Below are 21,928 nucleotides of genomic sequence, written 5' to 3' on the forward strand. Positions count from 1 at the left end.
GATATAGTAAATAGTCCAGGATAAGAGGGATTGGGGCGAGCAAGGGAGCATGACCCCGTTGTGTGGCCCAAAGTGAGAAGCGCTTCCACTTGGCCAAGTACGTGGTCCTTGTTGAAGGCTTCCTGCTACCAAGAAGGACCTGCCTGACCTGATGAGAGCATTGCATCTCCACAGGGCTTAGCCCTGGAGCATCCAGGCTGTAAGGTGGAGTGACTCCAGGTTCGGGTGAAGGAGGCGACCGCGATTCTGTGTGATCAAGTCCGGTAGTAGGGGCAACCTGAGGGGCACCCAAATAGACATGTGCAGGAGCGACGTGTACCAGTACTGGCGCGGTCACGCCGGCGCTATCAGGATGAGCCGAGCGTGATCTCTGCGGGCCTTGAGGATTACTCTGTGAACCATGGGAATCGGGGGAAAGGCGTAACAGATGCCTTTCTCCTCTCTCGTCTGCCCAAGAGAGGAGAAAGGCATCTGTTAGAGACCCCGGACTGTGTCCCATGAGGGAGCAGAATTGAAGACACCTCCTCCTTCTGCCCGTCTTTGCCCTTCTCGCTGGAAGCAAACAGGTCCACCTGGGGATGACTCCAGAGCCGGAAAATTAAGAGTACTATATCCCAGCGGATAGACCACTCGTGACCCTGGAACGAGCGGCTGAGGGCGTCCGCAAGCCCGTTGTGCGTCCCCGGGAGGTAGGACGCTGTCAGGTGAATTACGTTCTGTACGCAAAAGTCCCATAATGCGAGGGCCTCCCGGCACAGGGGAGAGGAGCGAGCACCACCCTGTTTGTTGATATAGAACATCGTTGGAGTGTTGTCAGTGAGGACAGAAACGCACGTGCCTGCCAGCTGGGATTTGAAGGCTATGCATGCGAGGCGCACCGCTCGTAATTCCCTGACATTGATGTGCAACGAAAGGTCCTCTTGTGACCAAAGGCCTTGGGTGCTGAGGCCGCCCAGATGTGCACCCCATCCCAGATCCGATGCGTCCGTTACCAGGGATAGGGAGGGCTCGGGGTCGAGGAAAGGCACTCTCGTGCAGACCTCCCGCGGGTCGAGCCACCATTGAAGGGAATCCAACACCGGCCGAGGTAACGTCACCACTGATTCTAGGGAGTCCCTGACCGGCCGATACACCCCTGCCAACCAGGACTGGAGTGGGCGCAGTCTGAGTCTGGCGTGTCTCACCACGTAGGCACATGCCGCCACGTGCCCTAGTAATTTGAGGCAGTTTCTTGCTGTGGTGGTCGGGTAACCTTGGAGGCCGAGTATAATGTTGGACATAGTCTGGAATCTGGCCTCTGGGAGATATGCTCTGGCGTGTGTCGAGTCCAGAACTGCCCCTATGAATTCGATTTTTTGGGTTGGAGATAGTGTGGACTTGGCCTCGTTGAGTAAGAGGCCGAGCTTGAGGAAGGTCTGCCTGATGAAGACCACCTGAGCCTCCACCTGCGCCTTGGTCCTGCCCTTGATGAGCCAATCGTCCAGGTAGGGAAACACCTGAATCCCCTGCCTGCGCAGGAAGGCTGCCACGACTGCCATGGACTTCGTGAAGATCCTTGGGGCTGCTGACAGACCAAAGGGCAGAACCGTAAATTGTAGATGAGCATTGTCCACGACAAACTTGAGGTAACGCCTGTGCTGAGGGATTATCGCAATGTGAAAGTATGCGTCCTTTAAGTCGAGGGCGACATACCAGTCTCCTGGATCCGTGGAAGGAATGATGGAGGACAGAGAGACCATGCGGAACTTGAGCTTCTTTACAAACTTGCTGAGACGCCGCAAGTCCAGAATAGGTCTGAGGCCCCCTTTCGCTTTCGGTATTAGGAAATAGCGAGAATAGAAGCCCCTGCCCCATAGCTCCTGAGGAACCTCCTCTACTGCCCCTGCTGCGAGGAGGGACTCAACTTCTTGAAGTAGAAGTTGCTCGTGAGAGGGGTCCCTGAAGAGGGACGGGGAGGGGAGCTGGTGGGGCAGGAGGGAGGAGAACTGGATAGAATATCCCCTCTCTACCATGCGAAGCACACAAGTGTCCGATGTGATCCGGGCCCACGCACGACAGAAGCGGGACAGACGTGACAAGAAGGTAAGATTGGAAGGATCCAGGGTTCTGACTGGGAGGTCGTCCTCGACCAAGCCATCAAAATGGTGGTCTAGGCCCCTGTGTAGGCCTTGGTTGGGCAGATGACTGGCCGAAGGGCTGCTGTTGTTGCCTCCTTCTGCCCGCCCTTGCCCTTCTGCGCAAGGCATCCCCTCGATTTTGAGGCTGGTACGGCCGTGGGGCCTGTGGTGGCCTGAACTGCCTATGCTGGGTGACCGGGGTGTGTAGACCTAATGAACGGAGGATGGTCCATGAATCCTTTAGGTTATGAAGCCGCTTATCTGTCTTCTCTGAGAAAAGCGTGGGCCCTTCGAAGGGAAGGTCTTGGATCGTTTGTTGGACCTCATGTGGGAGGCCGGAAACTTGAAGCCAGGCTCCGCGCCTCATGACCAGACCAGTCGCTAACCTGCGTGAGGCTGAATCGACCACATCCAAGGCCGCCTGGAGGGAAGCCTGGGTAATCAATCTTCCCTCTTCAACCAGGGCTGAAAACTCGGTTCGCAACTCCTGCGGAAGGAGGTCCGTGAACCTAGACAAAGCCGAGCACGTGTTGTGTCCATACTGGCTCACTATGGCCTGCTGATTGGCAATGCGCAAATGCCTCTCTATTTTTGGGGGTAGCTCCCTGGAACCCCTGGCGCTCCCTCTGGTTGGCTGCATCTACCACTAGGGAGTCTGGGGGAGGGTGTGTATAAAGATGTTCATAGCCCTTTGATGGAGCAAAATATCGCCTCTCAGTCCTTTTAGCCGTAGGGGCCAATGAGGCTGGAGTTTGCCACAAGGTGCAGGTTGTGTCCGTAATGGTCTTTATGAGAGGTAGGGCTACCCTGGATGGGCCAGACGGGGTCAGGATGTCCACCACCGGATCTGTATCCACCTCGATCTCCTCAGGCTGGATCGAGAGGCTCTGGGTTGCTCGAGTAAGCAGCTGTTGGAGGATCCTATTGTCCTCTAGGGCCGGTGCCGCTGAAGTTCCCGCTACTGCCTCATCCGGAGATGAGGAGGAAGAGATCCCCTGAAGAGGGCCTTCATCTACCCCCTCTCCCTCTACGAGGGCCTGTGGCACATGGTACTCAGGCTGCGGGGCCGGTGCGGACTCAGGATGCGGCATCACGGCCGGTACTGGGGTCGACACCGAGCGACAAAGTGTGCTGGACGGTGCCTGCAGCATTGGGAGCAAGGTCCCCGTCGGTGCCATTGTCTGGCTAGGCGGTGCCGTGTCCCTTTGTGGCACACTCCTGTCAGACGGCGGTGCCGGTGGTGGTGGCATTAGCGGCGGGGCCGCCGACGTCGAAGAGACAGATGCGGGCTTGTGAGCGGGGTCCATACGCCTGACCCACTGTCTGGTGGTAGGCCCATAGCGTCCAGAACGGCCATTGGGGGGTGGGGGCGGTTGCCACTGCTGCTGCCACTGCGGTGGGTACAGTTGGGTACTCGTTGGTGAGGACGATCGCCTGCTCCTCGATATGTTAGAGCGGTACGAGTCCGCCTCCGAGTGCGAGGTCTCTGAGTACGAGGACATAGAAGGCGCGGTACCCACTGTCGCCGGGGACCGGAGAGGGTGCTGTCTGCTCCGGTGCCGCTAGAGTGGCACAGCACGGGGAGCGCGGCGAGAGCATTGCCAGTTTGCCCCTAGATTGAAACTGGGGTCAAGCGGTAGCTGGAGGTTCTCTGCACCGGTGCGGCGACACCAGCACCGGGAGGCTCAAGAGGTCAGAGGTGGCCTCGAACGCCTCCGGCATCGATGGGAGGCGCACTTCTTCCATAATATCCGGGGATCTAGGCCTGTCCGGACTCGACCGTACCCCCTCTGGGGTGGGAGTCAATGGGATGGCCAAATGGGTCTGCGGCGCGTACTGTCCCGTAGCACTCGTGGACAGTGCCGGCTCCTTAGACTCCCGGTGGGGGGAATGTTCCCTCACAGGTCTCTTCTTCTTAATCGGCACTGGCGATGGGGAACGGTGTCTCATCGAGGATGATTTCTTGTGCGCCGATTCTCTCCGGTGCCGGGGTTTGGGGGCCTTGGCCTCACGACTTATCGCCGGTGCCGGGGCACTGCGCACCGAGGATGAAGTGCTGGGTGCCGGCTCGGTAGGCCCGGAATCTGATTGCGGCCGCAGGGCCACCTCCATTAGGAGGACTTTAAGTCTCTGCTCTCTATCTTTGAGAGTCCTGGGGCGAAAAGCCCTGCAGATACTGCACCTCTCTCTTTGGTGGCTCTCCCCTAGGCACCTTAAGCATGAAGAGCGCGGGTCACTCTTCGGCATGAATTTCCCACAGTCCCTGCAGAGTTTGAACCCTGGGGACCCGGGCATTCACCAGCGGGGCGACAAAAACTTGGGGAACCCCCCCCAACTACTATCTAACTAAGCTAATACTAAACAACAAGCTAACTAACTATTTACAACAATGACGGAACACTGCCACGATTGCTGAAGAGCACGCGAAGTTCCAGCTAGCCGTCACAGGCGGTAAGAAGGAACTGAGGGGGTGGAGGGTCGGCTGGCCCCTATATACAGTGCCATGAGGGCGCCACTCCAAGGGGCGCTGAAGCCGACCCTACGGACGCTGTTATAGTACAATCTTCCGGCTGGCGTGCACGCGGCGCGCACACACCTGCTTGGAATGGACATGAACAACCACTCGAAGAAGAACTCATTCTTACAGTTCTAAACTCTGCTCACTATAGATTTGTCCTTCTGTCCTTTTGCTTCCCTGGTCAAATTTTTTTTTCTGAGCTTCTGATTTATATTTATGATTTATGCAATTTCCCCTTTCTCCCATTTGTGTGTGTATAAAACATACACAAATGGGAGAAAGGGGAAATTGCATAAATCATAAATATAAATCAGAAGCTTTGTGTGTGTATAAAACATACACACACACGTGCACGCAACCCCCACCCCCCCATCTCTTCATTTCTTTTCTAAGACAGGTTGGATTTAACCAATGCTGCCTTCTTTCTGGATTGTAGCTTTTTGAGCATCTAGCAAAATGTTCTTGAACAACTCCCCATTATCATTCACATTTTCGGTTTAAATTCTCTTTCCCAACTGACCTGACTCAGTTTTTTTTTTAAGCTTTGTGAAATTGGCCCTTTTAAAGCACTACACATCTATATATTATAGTTTGGACTTTATTCTGTTGCACGTAACAAACATGATAGTGTCATGATCACTTGTACTTAAGCAACCACTAATTTTAGTTCTGTGATCAATTCCTCTTTCATCAAGATGAGATCTAATATCGAATCCCCTTAGTGTTGGATACAATACTTTTTGTGTTGGGAAATTACCACCTCTAATATTTAGAAATTCTGAGGATGTTTTGGTACTGGGAGCATAAAACCTCCAGCATGTGTCATTCAGACTGAATTCCCCCACGATCACATAGCTTTTCCCCCCCACATGTTATGGATAGGTGCTTCAGAAGCTAGTCATCCTTGTTCCTAGTGGGATTTGGTGATCTGTGGCAGACACCAACTAGCATCCCATTTTGGTCTTTATCTGTTAGGTCACAGATCCATAAACATTTAAGATCTTTTTTTCCCCGAGTTGCCAACAACTCCAGTGGGTAAAGCCATTTTTGACAGTGCCATTTCCTCTTCCATTTTGCCCACTCTATCCTTCCTAAACAGGTTATAGTCATTGATTTTAACATTTCAATCATGTGACTCACCCCCCCCCCAGGTTTCAGTAATACCAATTAGATCGAATTTATGTGCATAAATGAGCAATTCCAATTCCTCTTGTTTGTTACCCAGGCTCCTAGCATTGGCTTATAGGCAAATACAGTATTTCTCTTCAAGTCTTTCTGTGTTTTATTTATTTTGTACTCAACATCATGTTTTTGTGTGAAAGGAGTGACTGTATGGTCCCCTTTTTCACCTTCCCCTTTTTTTTTTATTAGTTTTATTAGGCCTTCTGACTACTCTAGCCAGCCTGCCTCTGAGAACTAGGATGGAGGCCAGAAGCCATCCAAACTGTACATACTCGCCGCTCTCCACAGAAAGTGGAACAATGTTCAGTGAAATCAGAGCCTTCTACCTTACACCATTTACCTAGCCAGCGGTTTACTTCCTGCGTCTTCCCCTTTGCATCTTCCTTCACTCTCAGGACAGGAAAGATTACTTGGACTTTCTTCTTCTGCAGCACCCTTCTGAGTTCTTGAAGTCATCTATAATCTAAGATATCCCACAATGCAATGACATTAGTGCTGATGTACACCATCGACATCAGCCTGTTCAATCTGAGAGGGACATTTCATATCTTGGCTCTGAGATGACAGAATACCATCCTGTTGGCCACCTGTGCCTTGCAGAACGCTCTTTCCATTCTTCTTAGCATATAATCCTCAACGAGGATTGTCTGTCTTCCTTGGACTACTGAAGATCTCTTTGTGGGCCAGTTTGATTTTCTTAAAAGTTGGGTTGAGCAGCCAACCAGATATACACCTCTCCATTCCATTCGACAAGATATCTGGTATCTCTGTAGTTTCTATGCTGATGGCATGGTATTGATTGGAAATTTCTAGCTTTATAATTGCCCTAGGAAGGTTATGGGGCTTACAAGAGAAGATCACTACTTCTCTACTTTTGAAGGTTCACAAGCCAAGACAGTCAACAAATAGAATACCTTGCATGTTATTAAGTGACAAAGAGCAGCAGCAGCAGCAACTCAAAAGTTACAGTCTGCAAACTGGGATCCAAATGAGAATTATATTCGTAACTGGAGGTTTAGTTATAGAAGCGGTAGTAAGCAAAGCAGAAAGTAGACTGACAGTTTTGACAAGTTTAGGCACAACCTTCCAGATTTTCTTCCAGTGATTTAAGATCCACTTCTAGAGTCAAAGAAGATTATTAAATCATCTGCAGAAAGCAGACCACATTTGTTATAAATCTCTCTGTTAACCATAAGAGATTAGTCTGGCTTTCCCCCTGTCTTCTGTCAAGGTCTGGTGGCACTTGCATTCTACTGCTGATGCAGGCTCAACTATTAATCCAAACGGGGTTGCGTATCTGGAAGTAGACACTCGCCTCTTTTACTGTTTCATCACATTAATCTTGTGCATCCCTTCAACTTTGCTCATGAGCAATTCCCTCTCCAGCCTCTGATTAATTGTGGCATCATGCACCTAGCAACTGAACAAGAAGAACCTCAGCACATCCAAACTCTGTGCTCCAGACTTTTGAGGATCAGAGTGAAGTGGGTAATACTGACCCTGCAATTTTTATCAGTAACTGAGGCCTACATTGCAGGTAGCTCCATGCTTTTCTTAGTATTTAACCCACTACTGCTACAAAAAATGAAAAACAAACAGTAACTGGTAGACGTAGCTTCTGCCATAATGATCTTCTTGCAAGACAGAGCAACTGGCTCAGGGAGTCAGCAGGAGGAGGAAGCAGTCCAGATAATGACAAAAGTCAACGATGCTTCTAAATACTAAGGAATACTAAAGAATATTTTACTGCCACAGCTGACATTTAATTTCACTGTTAGAGACATTAAACTACAATTGCGTGGCTTATCTGTATTGCACAAAGCTAACTCCTAAACGAATAAGAAACTCCCCAGAGCACAGGTTCACTGTAAGTAAAAACTTGTTACATAAAATAAGCATTCAGCCTCCTGATGCAAGATGTTCTATGTAAATATTTGCATTTCAAACTCATATCCTTCCTTGATAATTATGTGTTGCAGGAATTAAAACAAATGTATACGGATATGTGCTGACAAAGGCTTCGGTGAGGAGTGAACAACGAAAGAGCTGCAGCTTTATGCTGTAAACTACTGAACATGTTTCTGCTTTAGCATTTGTGATAAATTTATTTTCCCATTTACCTTTTTCTTGAAGTGCATAGAGAAACTTATTTTGATTGTCTATTAAGAACTTGCCATAGTCACCAAGATTATGTAAAATGAAAAGCATCTAAGAACAGAGATTTTAACCACAAAGCAAAACAAAAAACAAAAACAGGCACACCAACTCTCTACATCAGATTTTTTTAAAAAGTTAAAAACCCCAAATAGAGCTTTTTTTTCTCTCTCTCTCTCTCTCTTCCCCTGCAATTGTAATGGCCCTCTACACCAGGGGTGGGAAAACTACGACCTCCGGATGTTTTAATCTGGCCCTTGAGCTCCCACCAGGGAGTGGAGTCTGGGGCTTGTCTCACTCCGGTGCTCCAGCTGGGGAGCAGGGTCGGGGGCTTGCCCCACTCCATGCGGCTCCCGGAAGCAGCAGCATGTCCCCGCTCTGGTTCCTACACGTAGGGGAAGTCAGGGGGTTCCACATGCTGCCCTGTCCACAGGGCCACCCCTGCAGCTCCCATTGGTTGGGAACTGCAGCCAATGGGAGCTGCGGGGGCGGCATCTGTGGACAGGGCAGCGTGCAGAGCCGCCTGGCTGCGCCTCCGCATAGGAGCCATTTCTGGGAGCTGTTTGAGGGAAACGCCACCTGGAGCCTGCCCCCCCGACTCCCTCCCATGTCTGAACCTCCTGCCCCAACCCTGAGCCCCCTCCTGCCCTCCAAATCCCTTGGTCCCAGCCCGGAGCACCCTCCTGCACCCCCAATCCCTCATTTCCAGCCTCACCCCTTAGCCCGCACCCCCAGCCAGAGCCCTCTCGCCCTCCCATACCCCAACCCCCAATTTCGTGAGCATTCATGGCCCACCATACAATTTCCATACCCAGACATAACCCTCGGCCAAAAAGTTTGCCCGCCCCTGCTCTACACTTTAGGATTCCTCTAGAAATTAGATTAACTAGTACAAATTTATTGCAACTTTCACTTCCAGTACAAGTTTAATCCCATCCTCAACGTTTGTCATCTACTGGCTGTTTCATGGCAACTTCTGTACCTTGGCCAGACACAGATGGTCACCCAACATATACATAAACCAACCACCTAGCAGACCCTCTGCTAAATGGAGTGAACCAACAAGAAACAACATTGGTCCTCCATGCTGTACATTGGCTACCAATCCTATCCTAGTTATTCTTCAAAGTCTGGATCTCCAAATACTGAATTGCGATGTACCATTAAAATACTACAGGAAAGGTTTAAGGTATAGAATTCACTGGCCCAAAAATCAGGCTGAGTCCAACTCTTGCCCTGTAATTTGAAAACTGCAAGGCTGATCCTTTGGAAGGCATTCCCTTAACCACCAAGCTGGAGAATGGCCCCATTAGGACACTTCTAGAAGTGAGCACTTGAATTTAACTACTCAAAGTGGCTTTTAAATATGGGAAAGAGGAGGAAAACTGGCTTCTCCTGAACGGTAAGTTTGTGTAAGGTTCCCCCGGGTATTACGGTAACAGGTTCTTCCGGTGCATGTATAATACCAATCTGAGACAGGACAATTCTGGGAGAAATACTTACCCCACTTTCTGCTGTCTCAGTAAGAGAACACTGTGATTGTGTGCCCCACAAACCGTAGCCAGTTGGGAGGTTCTTTTTGGCTTGTTTTATTACATTAAAAGCAAAGGGTATTTCTGTTATGTTCACATGAACAGATGCATGGGTTAAGTGGTAATGGATCACAAGTTTTGTAACTGAATTATGCACAGCTGAAAATAGATGTTTATTTTGATCAGTTTGTAAAAACCAGGACTTCAGCTGTGCAGCTATAATTAGATTAACAAAATGTTAACTAAAAAGAATAAAATCACCTCTCTCCTTGTAATTTTGCCTCAGTAATGAAGCTAGCACAATGATCGTCGTCATGAACATGAACAGTGCATGTCTCCTTATTTAGCTGTAGTTTACAGTTACAGAAGTAAACTATTGTGCACTACCTAAGCCACTTCAGGTTTAATACAAAAAGAAAAAAAACCATCTTTGTTTCACACTTAGGATAGTATTAATTTAGATCCTGGTGACCCTACAGAAGGTCAACTAAAATTTTCCACAGTATTATGAAACGGCATCTCTTAAACTAAAGGGCAACAGTTGGCACATGCCAACAGATTTGATGACCTTCACATGTATCTAATTAGCATACCCTCTACACACAACCAGTTGCTAATAGGAAACTTTTGTCACATTTAATACATTCAGTCTTTGCTATCAGTTTTAGTGTACTAAATGGGGCGGTCTTGCAAAATTTTCCAGTCCAAGAAAACACAAATTAAACTGAAAGATCCAAGATTTCTATTGCCAAATACACGTTATTTTATCTTTACTAATGAGTAACAACAGCGACCTCTAGTGTCTGCCTAGTTTAACTATTGGTACCAATGCCAAATTAGAATTGTCTTTATTATTGAAAACATTTTTATAGCACCATAAGTTTAAACTGTGCTTTAGATAGATAAGACATGTTTCCTGCGCTGATCAGCATGTTGTTTACTGGCAACAGAGATTAGCACAAAATTACAGGGACAGATCTTATAAACTCAGTGCAATTAACAACTACAAAAAAAAAAATCTAGAGTCAGAAGGAAGACTATCTACTGTCAACACACACTACTTTAACACCTGAACCTCAGCACTTTAGACTTTACAGCTAAGTGTTTCCATTTAGATAGTTTCACAAAATCTCAGAGACAGGACCAAGTTCAGTGGGAGTTTGATCAGGGTCTTAACCAGCTAAAATTCTGCAAAACTTTACCAAAAAGCTATGTGGGGATATACCCCAGTTCTTGTTTCCTGTTCAAATGTAGTGGCTTTAATTTTTACACAGCAGAACCTCACTGTGAAACTCATCAGGAAATGATGAACTCTGCAAATCAATACGTAAAACTCAGCACATGCATCAAAAAAGCATTTTTCATTTTGAAAACTGTAGTTTGGTTTTTATAAGTGATCTATTTCATGGTGTACTAGCAAATGTTTTGTTGTACATTTGTTTAAAAAAGGATGGCTGCAGTATGAGACCTCATGGACAGCACAGTTACTAATATTTGCTAAGAAGCTAGCAGAGACCACCCTTTTTCTGAAATGTGTAGATTTGTGAAATACTCCTGAAATACTTCTTAAATTTCTCATCTATTTTGTCATGTCTCTGTTGAATTAACTGCCCCAAAAAAGTCTGCAATGAAGAGTTCCTTGTAAAACCAACATTTATGATCTACTATGCATAAAATCATTTCTGCTGAGAATAGTTTCAAGTATCCATCTCTGCAATTAAAAAACTCCTTAAAGGCTGAAACTGAGCCAAATCCAGTTTGCTTCAGCAAATGAGATCGAAACATCTTTCTAGCCTCCATTGATGTTTATACCTTAACTAGACTCCAGTTCTCAAAATCAACATTTAAACGTTCCTATATGCCCCAACGTAAGTTCAGTGCCTAAAATTTGTTGTCTTTTTTTTAATTAGCAACAGAGGGTCCTGTGGCACCTTTAAGACTAACAGAAGTATTGGGAGCATAAGCTTTCGTGGGTAAGAACCTCACTTCTTCAGATGCAGATGGAACTCTTCATGGCAAACTTTTTTGGAGCGGTTAATTAAAGGTGCCACAGGACCCTCTGTTGCTTTTTACAGATTCAGACTAACACAGCTACCCCTCGGATACTTTTTTTTAATTGTATATTACCTATAGAACCCAAGCAGTTCATGAACAACTTTGCCAGTATGGGTTAATCTTAATCCATTCCGGGGTTTCATTTAAAAAAAATATTTTAAAACATTACCTGGGGTTACAGTTAGCTGAAAGTAATGGAGCTTGTTTGGATCTGGAAAATTCACTTTACATGTACCTGCAAAGGAAAAAAACCTGCATCAATGAATGAAACTCTCCTCTTTCAATCTTCTGGGGTACAAATGTAAAACCTTGTCAAGTACTCTGCCTTAATTCAGTGAGTAATGCTTTCATTCTGGTGAGCTCATTTGCTAGAATTTCTTTCAATCCCCTTCATTTCCCTCCCTAAATAGCTTGGGGTCAATGAAATTCATGTCATCAAATCACCCACATGCTGGTGTTATGACCTGCAGTTATGAAGAAGGAAAGATGTACCAGTAAAGGAAAATAGGCCATGTTCTTTTAAAATGCGAATTAGGTCCAATTATAGCATGCAAACAAACTGTTGCCACAGACAGATACTAATCAAAATTTAGAAATGGGATATACAGAACCATTAGGGTTTCCCCCAAAGTTCTACAAGTGGCAGCTCCACTACAAACTTTTCTGTCCCAAGCAATTCCTTAACTGAAGGTCAAATGTAGTCTCCTTAAAGGAATGTCAAATGTGACTTGCCATACCGAAAGGACCGGTGGTCTATCCAAGTACAGTAATGAGCCTCTGGCAGTGCCATACAGCTGATGCTTCAAAATAAATAAAAAAATCCATAGCAGATCTGGCAAGTTACACAAATATAAACCTTTGGATGGATAACGTTTCGTCCCAACCCCAGATCATGATCAGATTAATGCCCTGAAGCACAATGACAAATATTAACTTGTAATTTTCACAATCTAGTTTGAGCAACTGCAAATATTCCTCTTCACTTAAAACAGCACTTGAAGGGAAATAATCTCATCACTTGTGGAGAGTAAAAAGATTTTCTAGGTAAATGGGGAAGAGATTAATGAGATAAATTGATACAGATTTATATAAAAGTTTGGTAGCCCTTAAGGTTAAGCGCAATTCTGGGATTCTCTAAACACCAGACCAGGCCATATGTCGGTCACCCCTGAAACATAGCAATATTCTGTTTTTTCCCCCACTACAGAAAGTTTCACATTTTAAACACAAGTCCTAAATCCCTCAGAGGTATGCTTCCTAAGTCACTTCCTTCCCAAATTGAATAGAGAGAGACTGCTAATTCGCTGTGCAAACCTTTAAATTGTAATTTAATTTTATACGGTCTAAAAACCTCCCCTTGCCACCCCATTTGTATCCACAAAGAAACGCAGCCTCCAAGCCTGTAGTGTACCGTGAATCACTCACGAGCTGATTGGCATAAGATACTGTTACAGCAAGGAGAGTCCTAGCGTGACAAACCATGTCTTTTGTGGCATTGAAGGTTAGTAGTTAATATTTCTGAACGTCAGGGTTTCCAACTGGGACAATAACTTCTATTACAGCCTATGGTACAATATCATGCTCTTCTGCATTCCACATCACCTTAACTAAAAATACCATTCCCACCCACGAAGTGTAATAACAGCTGAGCTGTACTGAACAGAATATGCCTCCGTGACCCAGCCTTGGTGCCAGCTGGCAGTGATTTTACAGGGATCCCTTTGGTGAATTATTATACAGATATCCGACCCAAGGGTGGCATGTGAGATCTTTACCGAGAGCCAGTAGCCAACTGGTCATCATAATTGTGAAATGTAGGTATGGATAACATTTAAGGAGTTATGTACCTATACTGAAAATTATGCTCCCAAGGTTTTGGGATTAAGGCAAGTCACCAGAAATCTGACCATTAGCGTATTGTATATTGCATGCCTTTCACTGTATGCCTATTTGGATACTGAGACAGATACAAATTGCGTGATTGCAAAATCTACAAGAGCAGAAATCTACAGAAAGAAAAACAGAAAGGGGGTGTCCTGCTTATGAAAAAGGATTGGTCTGGTATATCATGGAGCACAAAGATGCACACTGAATCCTTCCCTTAGGAGGCCAGCTGACAGACAGCATGTCTATGAAACAAGGGCCACAGCCAACCTGGCTACAAAGCTCTGCAAAGTATTTTTGGTGAGCAATACTTTCAGACATGAGAGTATCTTGTTAATAAGTCTAAGCTCTAGACCAGTGCTTCTCAAAGTCAGGCCGCCGCTTGTTCAGGGAAAGCCCTTTGGCGGGCCGGGACGGTTTGTTTACCTACCGCGTCTGCAGGTTTGGCCAATCGCGGCTCCCACTGGCCGCGGTTCGCCGCTCCAGGCCAATGGGGGCTGCGGGAAGCAGTGCGGGCCGAGGGATGTGCTGGCCACCCTTCCCGCAGCCCCCATTGGCCTGGAGTGGCGAACCGCAGCCAGTGGGGTTCGGATGCAAGCCTTCAGATGCTCTTGCATCTGAAGAAGTGAGGTTCTTACCCACGAAAGCTTATGCTCCCAATACTTCTGTTAGTCTTAAAGGTGCCACAGGACCCTCTGTTGCTTTTTGCTACTAACTGAATCTCCATACTTTGTTAAATAAACTTAAATAGGATTTCACTATAAACAAATTAAGTGCTGTAAGTTAAGTGGAGTGGTGATCCGAGATGGAACTGATATGCTAGGGAGTACTGTTTCTTGGGAAGCAGTGAACTGGTGAATACTGTCCATGTCTACTAGAGTAGGGGCTGGACATCCAAGGTGATGCTTGGAGGGCTTGAGGTCTGGAGAGTGCCTATCACTAACCTACAGAGTGACATCAGGGCCTGTGATGCCTAGAGAGGAGTGCTTGTGTTGCCCATGGCTGGCGGAGCTGGGAAGCTGATCCACTGCAGGCACATACAAGGCTTCCTCAGGCTAAGGGAAGCACATGTAAATAGCAAGGTGCTTAACAACTCTGGGTTCCCCGGGAAGCATCACAGCCTCCTAAAATGTGTTATTTACTGGCTATCTTAGAGAGCAAATCAGTCTCTGTACCTTGGTCCCACCCTGGTGGCACAATGAACTCTCACAAAACCATTATGCCTGCCACAGTAACAATTTCAAAGCCATAACAAGTTACCAGACCGGTAAGTTCTCCCTCTGAAAACAGTTACCTAAATCATTTTCTCTCTATGTGATTTTTAAAAAATGTAAAGGTCAGTGAGTTCAAATTTCAATTACATAGTTTCTTGAACTCTTTTGGACTTAAAAACAGTATTTTCGGGAGACCAAACAAGCTGAAATCCTGTTTTGCCTGCATGTACCTTTTAATGTAAAAAGTTAATTTAATTTGTTAAACAACATTTCAACATCTAAGACATCATATAGCCTGGCAGGGACTACTTGACTCTGGTGACCACAGAATATCATTTCAGAGTAATTGCAGCCATTTAAATCTTCAAATTCACTTATAAAGCTACACAGTCAGTACCTACAAAGCTAACTCAGCAATACAAGGGCAGTGCGCAAAGATGCAGTGTTTTAATCCCAATGTCTTCTAAGACAGAAGGTACAGACAGCATTTAACCTGTCACTTTAACAGGCCAGATCTCCTTTATTACCATCCAAGTACAAACTTTGCCAAGAGTATTTGGTATTTTTGTCTATATTCTATTCAAGATGTAATATCATAATCGCAGTATCTGAGCACCAATAAGAACTACAAAAAGCAACAAAGAGTTCTGTGGCTCCTTATAGACTAACAAACGTATTGGAGCATAAGCTTTCATGGGTGAATACCCACTTCGCCAGACAGATGTGACACATGCAACATGCGTCTGACGAAGTGGGTATTCGCCTATGAAAGCTTATGCTCCAATACATTTGTTAGTCTATAAGGTACCACAGGACTCTGTTGTTTTTTTTACAGATCCAGACTAACACGGTTACCCCTCTGATACTTGACACTAAGATCTAGTTATTGTGCTCATGTTCTTGAGACAATACAGGTACAGACAGTTTTAACAAAAGCAGGAAGAGATGTAGAGTAAGAAAAAAGGAGGGAAACAGGATTTCTCAGGGAATTTGATAATGGGATCCAGTCTCTCTCCTCTAGGTCCCAGACCAACAATGATCAAAAGTCAATGGCATCCGAAGGCTGTTTGGTGGCCCATGTGGAATGAACGATGGATACGAGCCTGCAGCATAATGTCACCTTTGTGTGCAAACTACACAGACAGACTAAATAATAAATGGACATGGAAACTAAATTACCCTCTCACCCACAGAGGGAGTTTTTGCTGGTCAGGATGGAGATACATTTGCAAGATGCTATTTGAAAAGTCTGCACTGCTGCTGCCCTGGCCATACCTATGATGTGGGTTTCACCCTCCAGGCTAGTAACTTACACTTTTTTAAAGTGAGAAATTAACTAGCACTAAGCTCTCTGGAAATGTAGGTACAGTGCTGATGCAAGAACAATTCTTTAGCACAAAACCACAACTATTCATAGATTTTAAGGCCAGAAAGGACCACTGTGATCATCTAATCTGACTTCCTGAATAGCAAAGGCCACAGACCTTCCCCTAAAATAATTTCTACTACATATCTTTTAGAAAAACATCCAATCTTGACTTTAAAATTGTCGGTGATGGAGAATCCACTACAACTCCTCGTAAATTGTTCTAATTGTTAATTACTCTCATAGTTTACAACGTATACCTTATTTCCACTCCGAATGTTAGCTTCAACTTCCCTCCAATGGATCACATTATACCTCACTCTACTAGATTGAAGAGTCCTTTATTAAATATTTGTTCCCCATAAATGTACTTATAGTCTGTAATCAAGTCACCCCTTAATCTTTGCTTTGTTAAGCTAAACAGGTTGAGTTCCTTGATCTATCACTATAAGGCACGTTTTCAAATAGTTTTTGTGGGTCTCCTCTGAACCCTATGCAATTTATCAGCATTCTCCCAGAAAGGGACACAATACTCCATCAGCAGTCGCACCATGCCCAATACCAGAGTAAAATAACCTCACTACTCCTACTTGAGATTCCTGTTTATGCCTCCCAGAATCACGTGAGTTCTTTTGGCCACAGCCTCACATTTCAAGCTCATGTTCAGCTCATTATCCAACACCCCCTCCAAATCTTTTTCAGATGTATAATCAAGCAGGTTTTAAAAAACAACAAGAATTGCATAACATTGTATAAATAATATTAAATCAAAGTCAGTTATAATGGACTACCTCAAATTTCTAATTAACATTTCCTCACTGCATATTTTAAAACCCCCCACACACATTTAGATATTTTAGTTTGGCTGTGCAATTTATTTTGTGCTAAACAAATCTATCTAACATCCACCCATGCATACAAAGATGCATTAGACATCAGATATTACCCAGAGTCACAGACATAATAGGGAGGGGGAAAAGCCAATATATCTGACTCCAGATTGGAATATCAGATGACACTTTGTGATATAAATAGCCATTTTATAGGTATTTATTTGAAACCTAATTATGTTTAAGTTGAATAAACACAGTAGTATATAGCAACATTTCTACTACATACACAATGCACAAAAACCACACCTAGGTTCCTTCATAAAATTAAGCAGACAGCCAAATGTGTATTATGCAAAGATATCACCATGTCTGCACTAACCTAGCCTTTGACTTCAAGAAATAAGGCATCCAATAAGCTGAAATAGCAGCAAAGCACAGCAAAGAATATAAATATTTTATTTACAGGCATGTACATGAAGTTCATTATTAATCAAATTATGAAGTGTCTCCATGCAAAAAATGTAATAAATATTTTTATTAATAAAGTTGAACATACTCTTGCACAATAAAAAACTTCTATACTTAGGTAAAACTGAACAAAACAGTGCAAATGTGAGATATTGAAATATCAGCATTAATTTACCTTCTCTTTTTCAAGTATCTTCCCCTCTTGCATGTTCTCACCTTCCCTAGTGACCAGCACCAACTTTTACCCCTCCTCCTTTCTCCCACCCAGCCATCAGAAGGCAATTCTTTTTAGTAGTATTTCTTACACTGTGAGAAGACTGAATTTGAGGGTAAGGAGTTGCTCCAGATTCAGAAACGTTACAAAAGAGAAAGTAACAAGTCAGGGACCTAAGCAGCACCACTCAGATGCTTTGTCTACATGACAAAGCTTTCGTCGTATAGAAAAATGTCACACTAGCTTTGTCTACACTACAGTTTATCTGCCGATATAACTGGAAACAGAGTTCAGTGCTCTGCTTTTGACTACGGTTTCGGAAACGGTGTTGAACACTGTTTTCCTTGCAAGCACAGACAAGGACAATAGTGCCCAGCAATGGTTCAGTGTACCCACTGCCAGAACCCATTCTACACAATAAATACAAGGCTTTAGAAACTTGCCTCATCCTGTGATAAAACAGCTTTTTGTTTCACTCCAAGACACAAGCCCTTCCCTCTTATGCTAACACAGAATAATAGAGATACTCAAGAGGTCCAAATTATGACTGCTGTGAGAACAGCAACTTTGAATTTCCAAGATTCTATGCATTTAAAATCCCAACCAAAACTCAGCAAGAGTAGTTTTTCCACCTTTATTACATGGCTATCTGCTCTACAGGCACTAGTTTTCACAGTAGCACCTATCATTCCTTGCTCCTGTAAGAACACAAATGCTCACCTCTCAGGATTTTTAAGTAGTGTCCCTAATATTCTAATCTAGTGATTGTGTCAATCAGGTGACAGCAGCCTGAAAGTGAGGAAGAACTACAACTATTTAATCTGTTTTACAGAAACAGTTAACTGTTTACTCTCCTTTATCCTTTAATTCAGTCTCTCTCTTATCTTGGAAATTATAGGGAGAGAAGGGAGGAGGTACCTGCAAGTATACCCATTCAGATAACAGAAAACCTTTAATCCCTGGAATATTATTGGAGAAGGGAATTTTATTTCCCCAAATCTAGAGTAGTATAAATTAAAAACAGTTACTACTGTTTCCAAGGGAGGCTAATAATTGCTGTGTGATAATTTAACCCCTAGAAGAGATATATAGAATGCTTAACAAGGATGTCACAGTGCTCAAAATTATCAATCAGAAAACAAGCAAGCAGTCTCCATGATCTTTATTCTTTTCTTAAAATGCATAATATCGAACGCCATACTTACAAGGTAAATTAACTTCAAGTTCTGCAACCTCTGTTAAAAAAAAAGAAAGATTACTGTTAATGCTGGTTTCATGTTGCATGTGAAAATAAAAAGGTCTGAATGGACAGATGTGCTCAAACTTTTAAACACAAAGAATTGCAACATTTTTACTGCTTTAAAGACATCATTTACTGTATTTAAGACACATCTCCTCTTCAAATCCCTCCTTAAACCACACTTCTTCTGGAAATTCTTTTAATATGTTAATCACCGAGTTCAACTTCTCCTCATACCCCTTGGACAGATGCTTAGGAGAAGGGCTGTGAGATCAGCTCTTTTTAAGACAGGGTACGTCTGGGGAAGAATGTCTTTGGGAGCATAGAGCTCCAGATTCAGGGTTCATAGGACCTACTAATGGGGGAGTTTTAAGTTATTACCAAAAAGTAAACATATCTTATTGTGTTTAAGTCTAACAGTTGAGGTAAAACATTACTGGCAGCAAAAATCTTTCATGTCATTCTATTGGCTTGCAGTTAAATGATAGTTTTTAGGCCATTTTTAAAGAGCTCTTAACCTACCAGATCAACATTGCTCTCAGACCTAAATTATCTCCTCGGTGTACTGCAACAGTATACAATGCTCTGCACAAAAATGCATAGCTACAAAAAGATATGCGCAGCAAACCTCACTGTCCACAAAATAAAAATATGTCACATCAGTGATGGGAAAACCCCAAATATTCAGAGACTGGATAAACACTCTAAGTGTTAGATACTTATTTGACATTTGGAAAGCTTCCATATTAAGGCCCACCCTCCCCTGGATCCAGGAATGGCATGGTATATGCTACTAGCAGGTAAAATCATGTTTTTTACCGCCCCGGGAAAAAATGGTTACTCCAAGTTTAAGACATTTTCTATTTTAAAAACTCTGTTTTATTAAGGCACACCACATTACACTTAGTTTTAATTACATATTTAAGTTGTGGTTACATAAGACAGTAGACTCAGTTTAATTTAGGGTTGTACAAATAAAAACTAAAACTGCACTGGGCGTAACACATATATATACGGTAATTATAATACGCAATGTCAGTATACATTTTGGTTTGGTATTTTCCTCAAGGAAGTTATACCTCATGACTCAGTTCAGTTTTCAGTATTATAAACAAAAGTTGAAAACATATACGATTAATTGAAAATGACAATAATGCAGAGTTGTAGGCTTGACACATTAAGCAATCAGAGGCATGCAGAATACCAGTCCAGGTCCGTTTGACCATGCAGCATTCTGCAGCAGAAGACCAACTTTGATGTAGCGGATAGACCGAGCCTATTCCTGACTTTTGAACGGATGCATCCAAAGTTTGAAAAGATTTGTTCTGTGCTTGCTGAACTTGTTGGACACTGGTGCAATTATTTTTCCCAGTTTAACCTGGGTTTAAGCCTATACTTACTAGTGTCCACCCCAAACTATTTTTTCCCCAGGAAACGGCTAAGCCTGCCTAGATCCTCTCTAACTTGTATTCTTGGGGGAAGCCTAGTAGCCTGATACTGCATCAGGTGTGACTGAAACCAGCCAGTTAAACCTCCTCCCTCAACAACTTTCTATGTTTATCCCCTTGTCACATTCTAGAGTGTAATCACCACCTGTCCTGCAATCTTGGGTGCCTCACAATGCTTTGCTGTTGTACCTCCCAACCACAGCTGCTCCCATCTAGTCTAACAGTATGCAGGTTACACCCTGAGTGCCTATGTAGAGCTGCAGCCTGTCAGCAACACACCAGTCATATTCTGGCTTCCACCAGCCTTGGTTATTTAACTTGCAGAGTGACCCCAACACACTCCTAGTCCCGAATTTTCCCCAAAAGGTGTGTCCTGCACTGTCCAGCCCTCTCCTGGGCTGTTCAGATATTAGAGGTCCGTTGGACCTAATATGTCAATACTCAACAGTTTGCTGCTTTAACTGGCGTTACCAAACAGTTCAGTTTAAGGATTAGTGGATTACTTTAGACTAAAAGCAAAACACGTTTATTTAACTACAAAGAGAGAGGCTTTGAGTGAGTACAAGCATAAGGTATTAAACTCAGAAATGGTTACAAGAGAAATAAAGATAAAACTCTTTTTAGGATCTAAAATTTAACAAGTGGGACTTGGTTTGAGGTAAAATCCTTACCACATGTTCCAGCAATAGGGTTGACCAAATTCCCAGGTCAGGATCTCCCCCAGAGTCAAAGGACTGGTTTCTTTGTCGTCTTATGTGGGGGAGAGAGAGGAGAGATGCCTTGGGGTGGTTTTGCCCCTCACTTTTATAGTCCAGTCATCCTTTACAGTGGCTTCTTCTGAGGATTACCCCCAAAGAAAAATTTATTCAAACAGAAAAGGCGGCGACGGAGTCCAACAGTGAAGGCGCCCCCATGTTCTCTCTTTTCCCCTGTGTATGCTGAAATGCAGATTTGCCTTGCCTCCTGCCACTTCCCCCTCTTGCTTTCTCAAGGACCTTGTTTACTATTTAATTGTAAAATGAGGTCAACACATATTCCTTTATTTAAGATAGACTTGTTTAACAACTTTGCCTAGTCAGGGTTTGAACATATGCTATCATTATCACACAGGGGGCATTCATAACTTTAATATAATGTTGCTACATACTGTACATTTCACCATGGTATTATTGACTAGCAAGTTATTAGTTTTCAAACGATACCTCACAAGGCACAGTTTGTACAAAGATTATTACAACAGTCTAGCGTGTGAATACAGGGATCCTTTCGGTCACACCCCCTTCCTAAGTTTCCCTCTTCCAGTTCCTTCTTCCTTTTGCACCTTCTCTTTGCTTTGTTTGTTGCGGCCCCTATGCGCTCCTCTCACCCAACACAGATGTCCCTTGTCATCTTCATCAAACCATTTCTCCCCCAAAGCTGCTGCCATGTTGTCTACTGCCTTGCCGGTGGAAGCCAGCAGTAGGCGGAATGAAGAACACCCCAGGAAGAGACAGACAGCCAATGACTGTATTTGGTGCAGCAATCTCTGTTGGTCAGATGGAAAAAAAGTATAGCAATTTTTTCACCCTTCCATCCCACCTACTCTGTAAATGCCAAAGTCTCAGCAGTTTCCTCATTTTCAATTTTATTTATATTTACTCCTTCCCACAAGATTTCTGGTTTTTCAGCAAATCTTTTAAATATTAAAAATATATATTTTTAAA

General features: G+C 44.1%; 1 protein-coding gene across 2 annotated transcripts in view; it reads right to left on the reverse strand.

Annotated features, from left to right (window-relative positions):
• UBE2F (ubiquitin conjugating enzyme E2 F (putative)) overlaps positions 1 to 21,928 on the reverse strand; it is a 136,700-nt gene that overhangs the window by 92,573 nt on the left and 22,199 nt on the right. The window contains exons 3-4 of one of the 2 annotated variants that reach the window (XM_065562220.1): positions 18,743 to 18,772; positions 11,728 to 11,793 (exon numbers count right to left, since the gene is read on the reverse strand). In XM_065562220.1, coding sequence (XP_065418292.1) covers positions 11,728 to 11,793; positions 18,743 to 18,772 — 96 coding nt within the window. The remainder of the gene's footprint in view (positions 1 to 11,727; positions 11,794 to 18,742; positions 18,773 to 21,928) is intronic. The other variant, XM_065562221.1, reaches the window with a different exon arrangement.

This window comes from Chrysemys picta, chromosome 11 (assembly GCF_011386835.1).
Source record: "Chrysemys picta bellii isolate R12L10 chromosome 11, ASM1138683v2, whole genome shotgun sequence".
NCBI lineage: Eukaryota > Metazoa > Chordata > Testudines > Emydidae > Chrysemys > Chrysemys picta.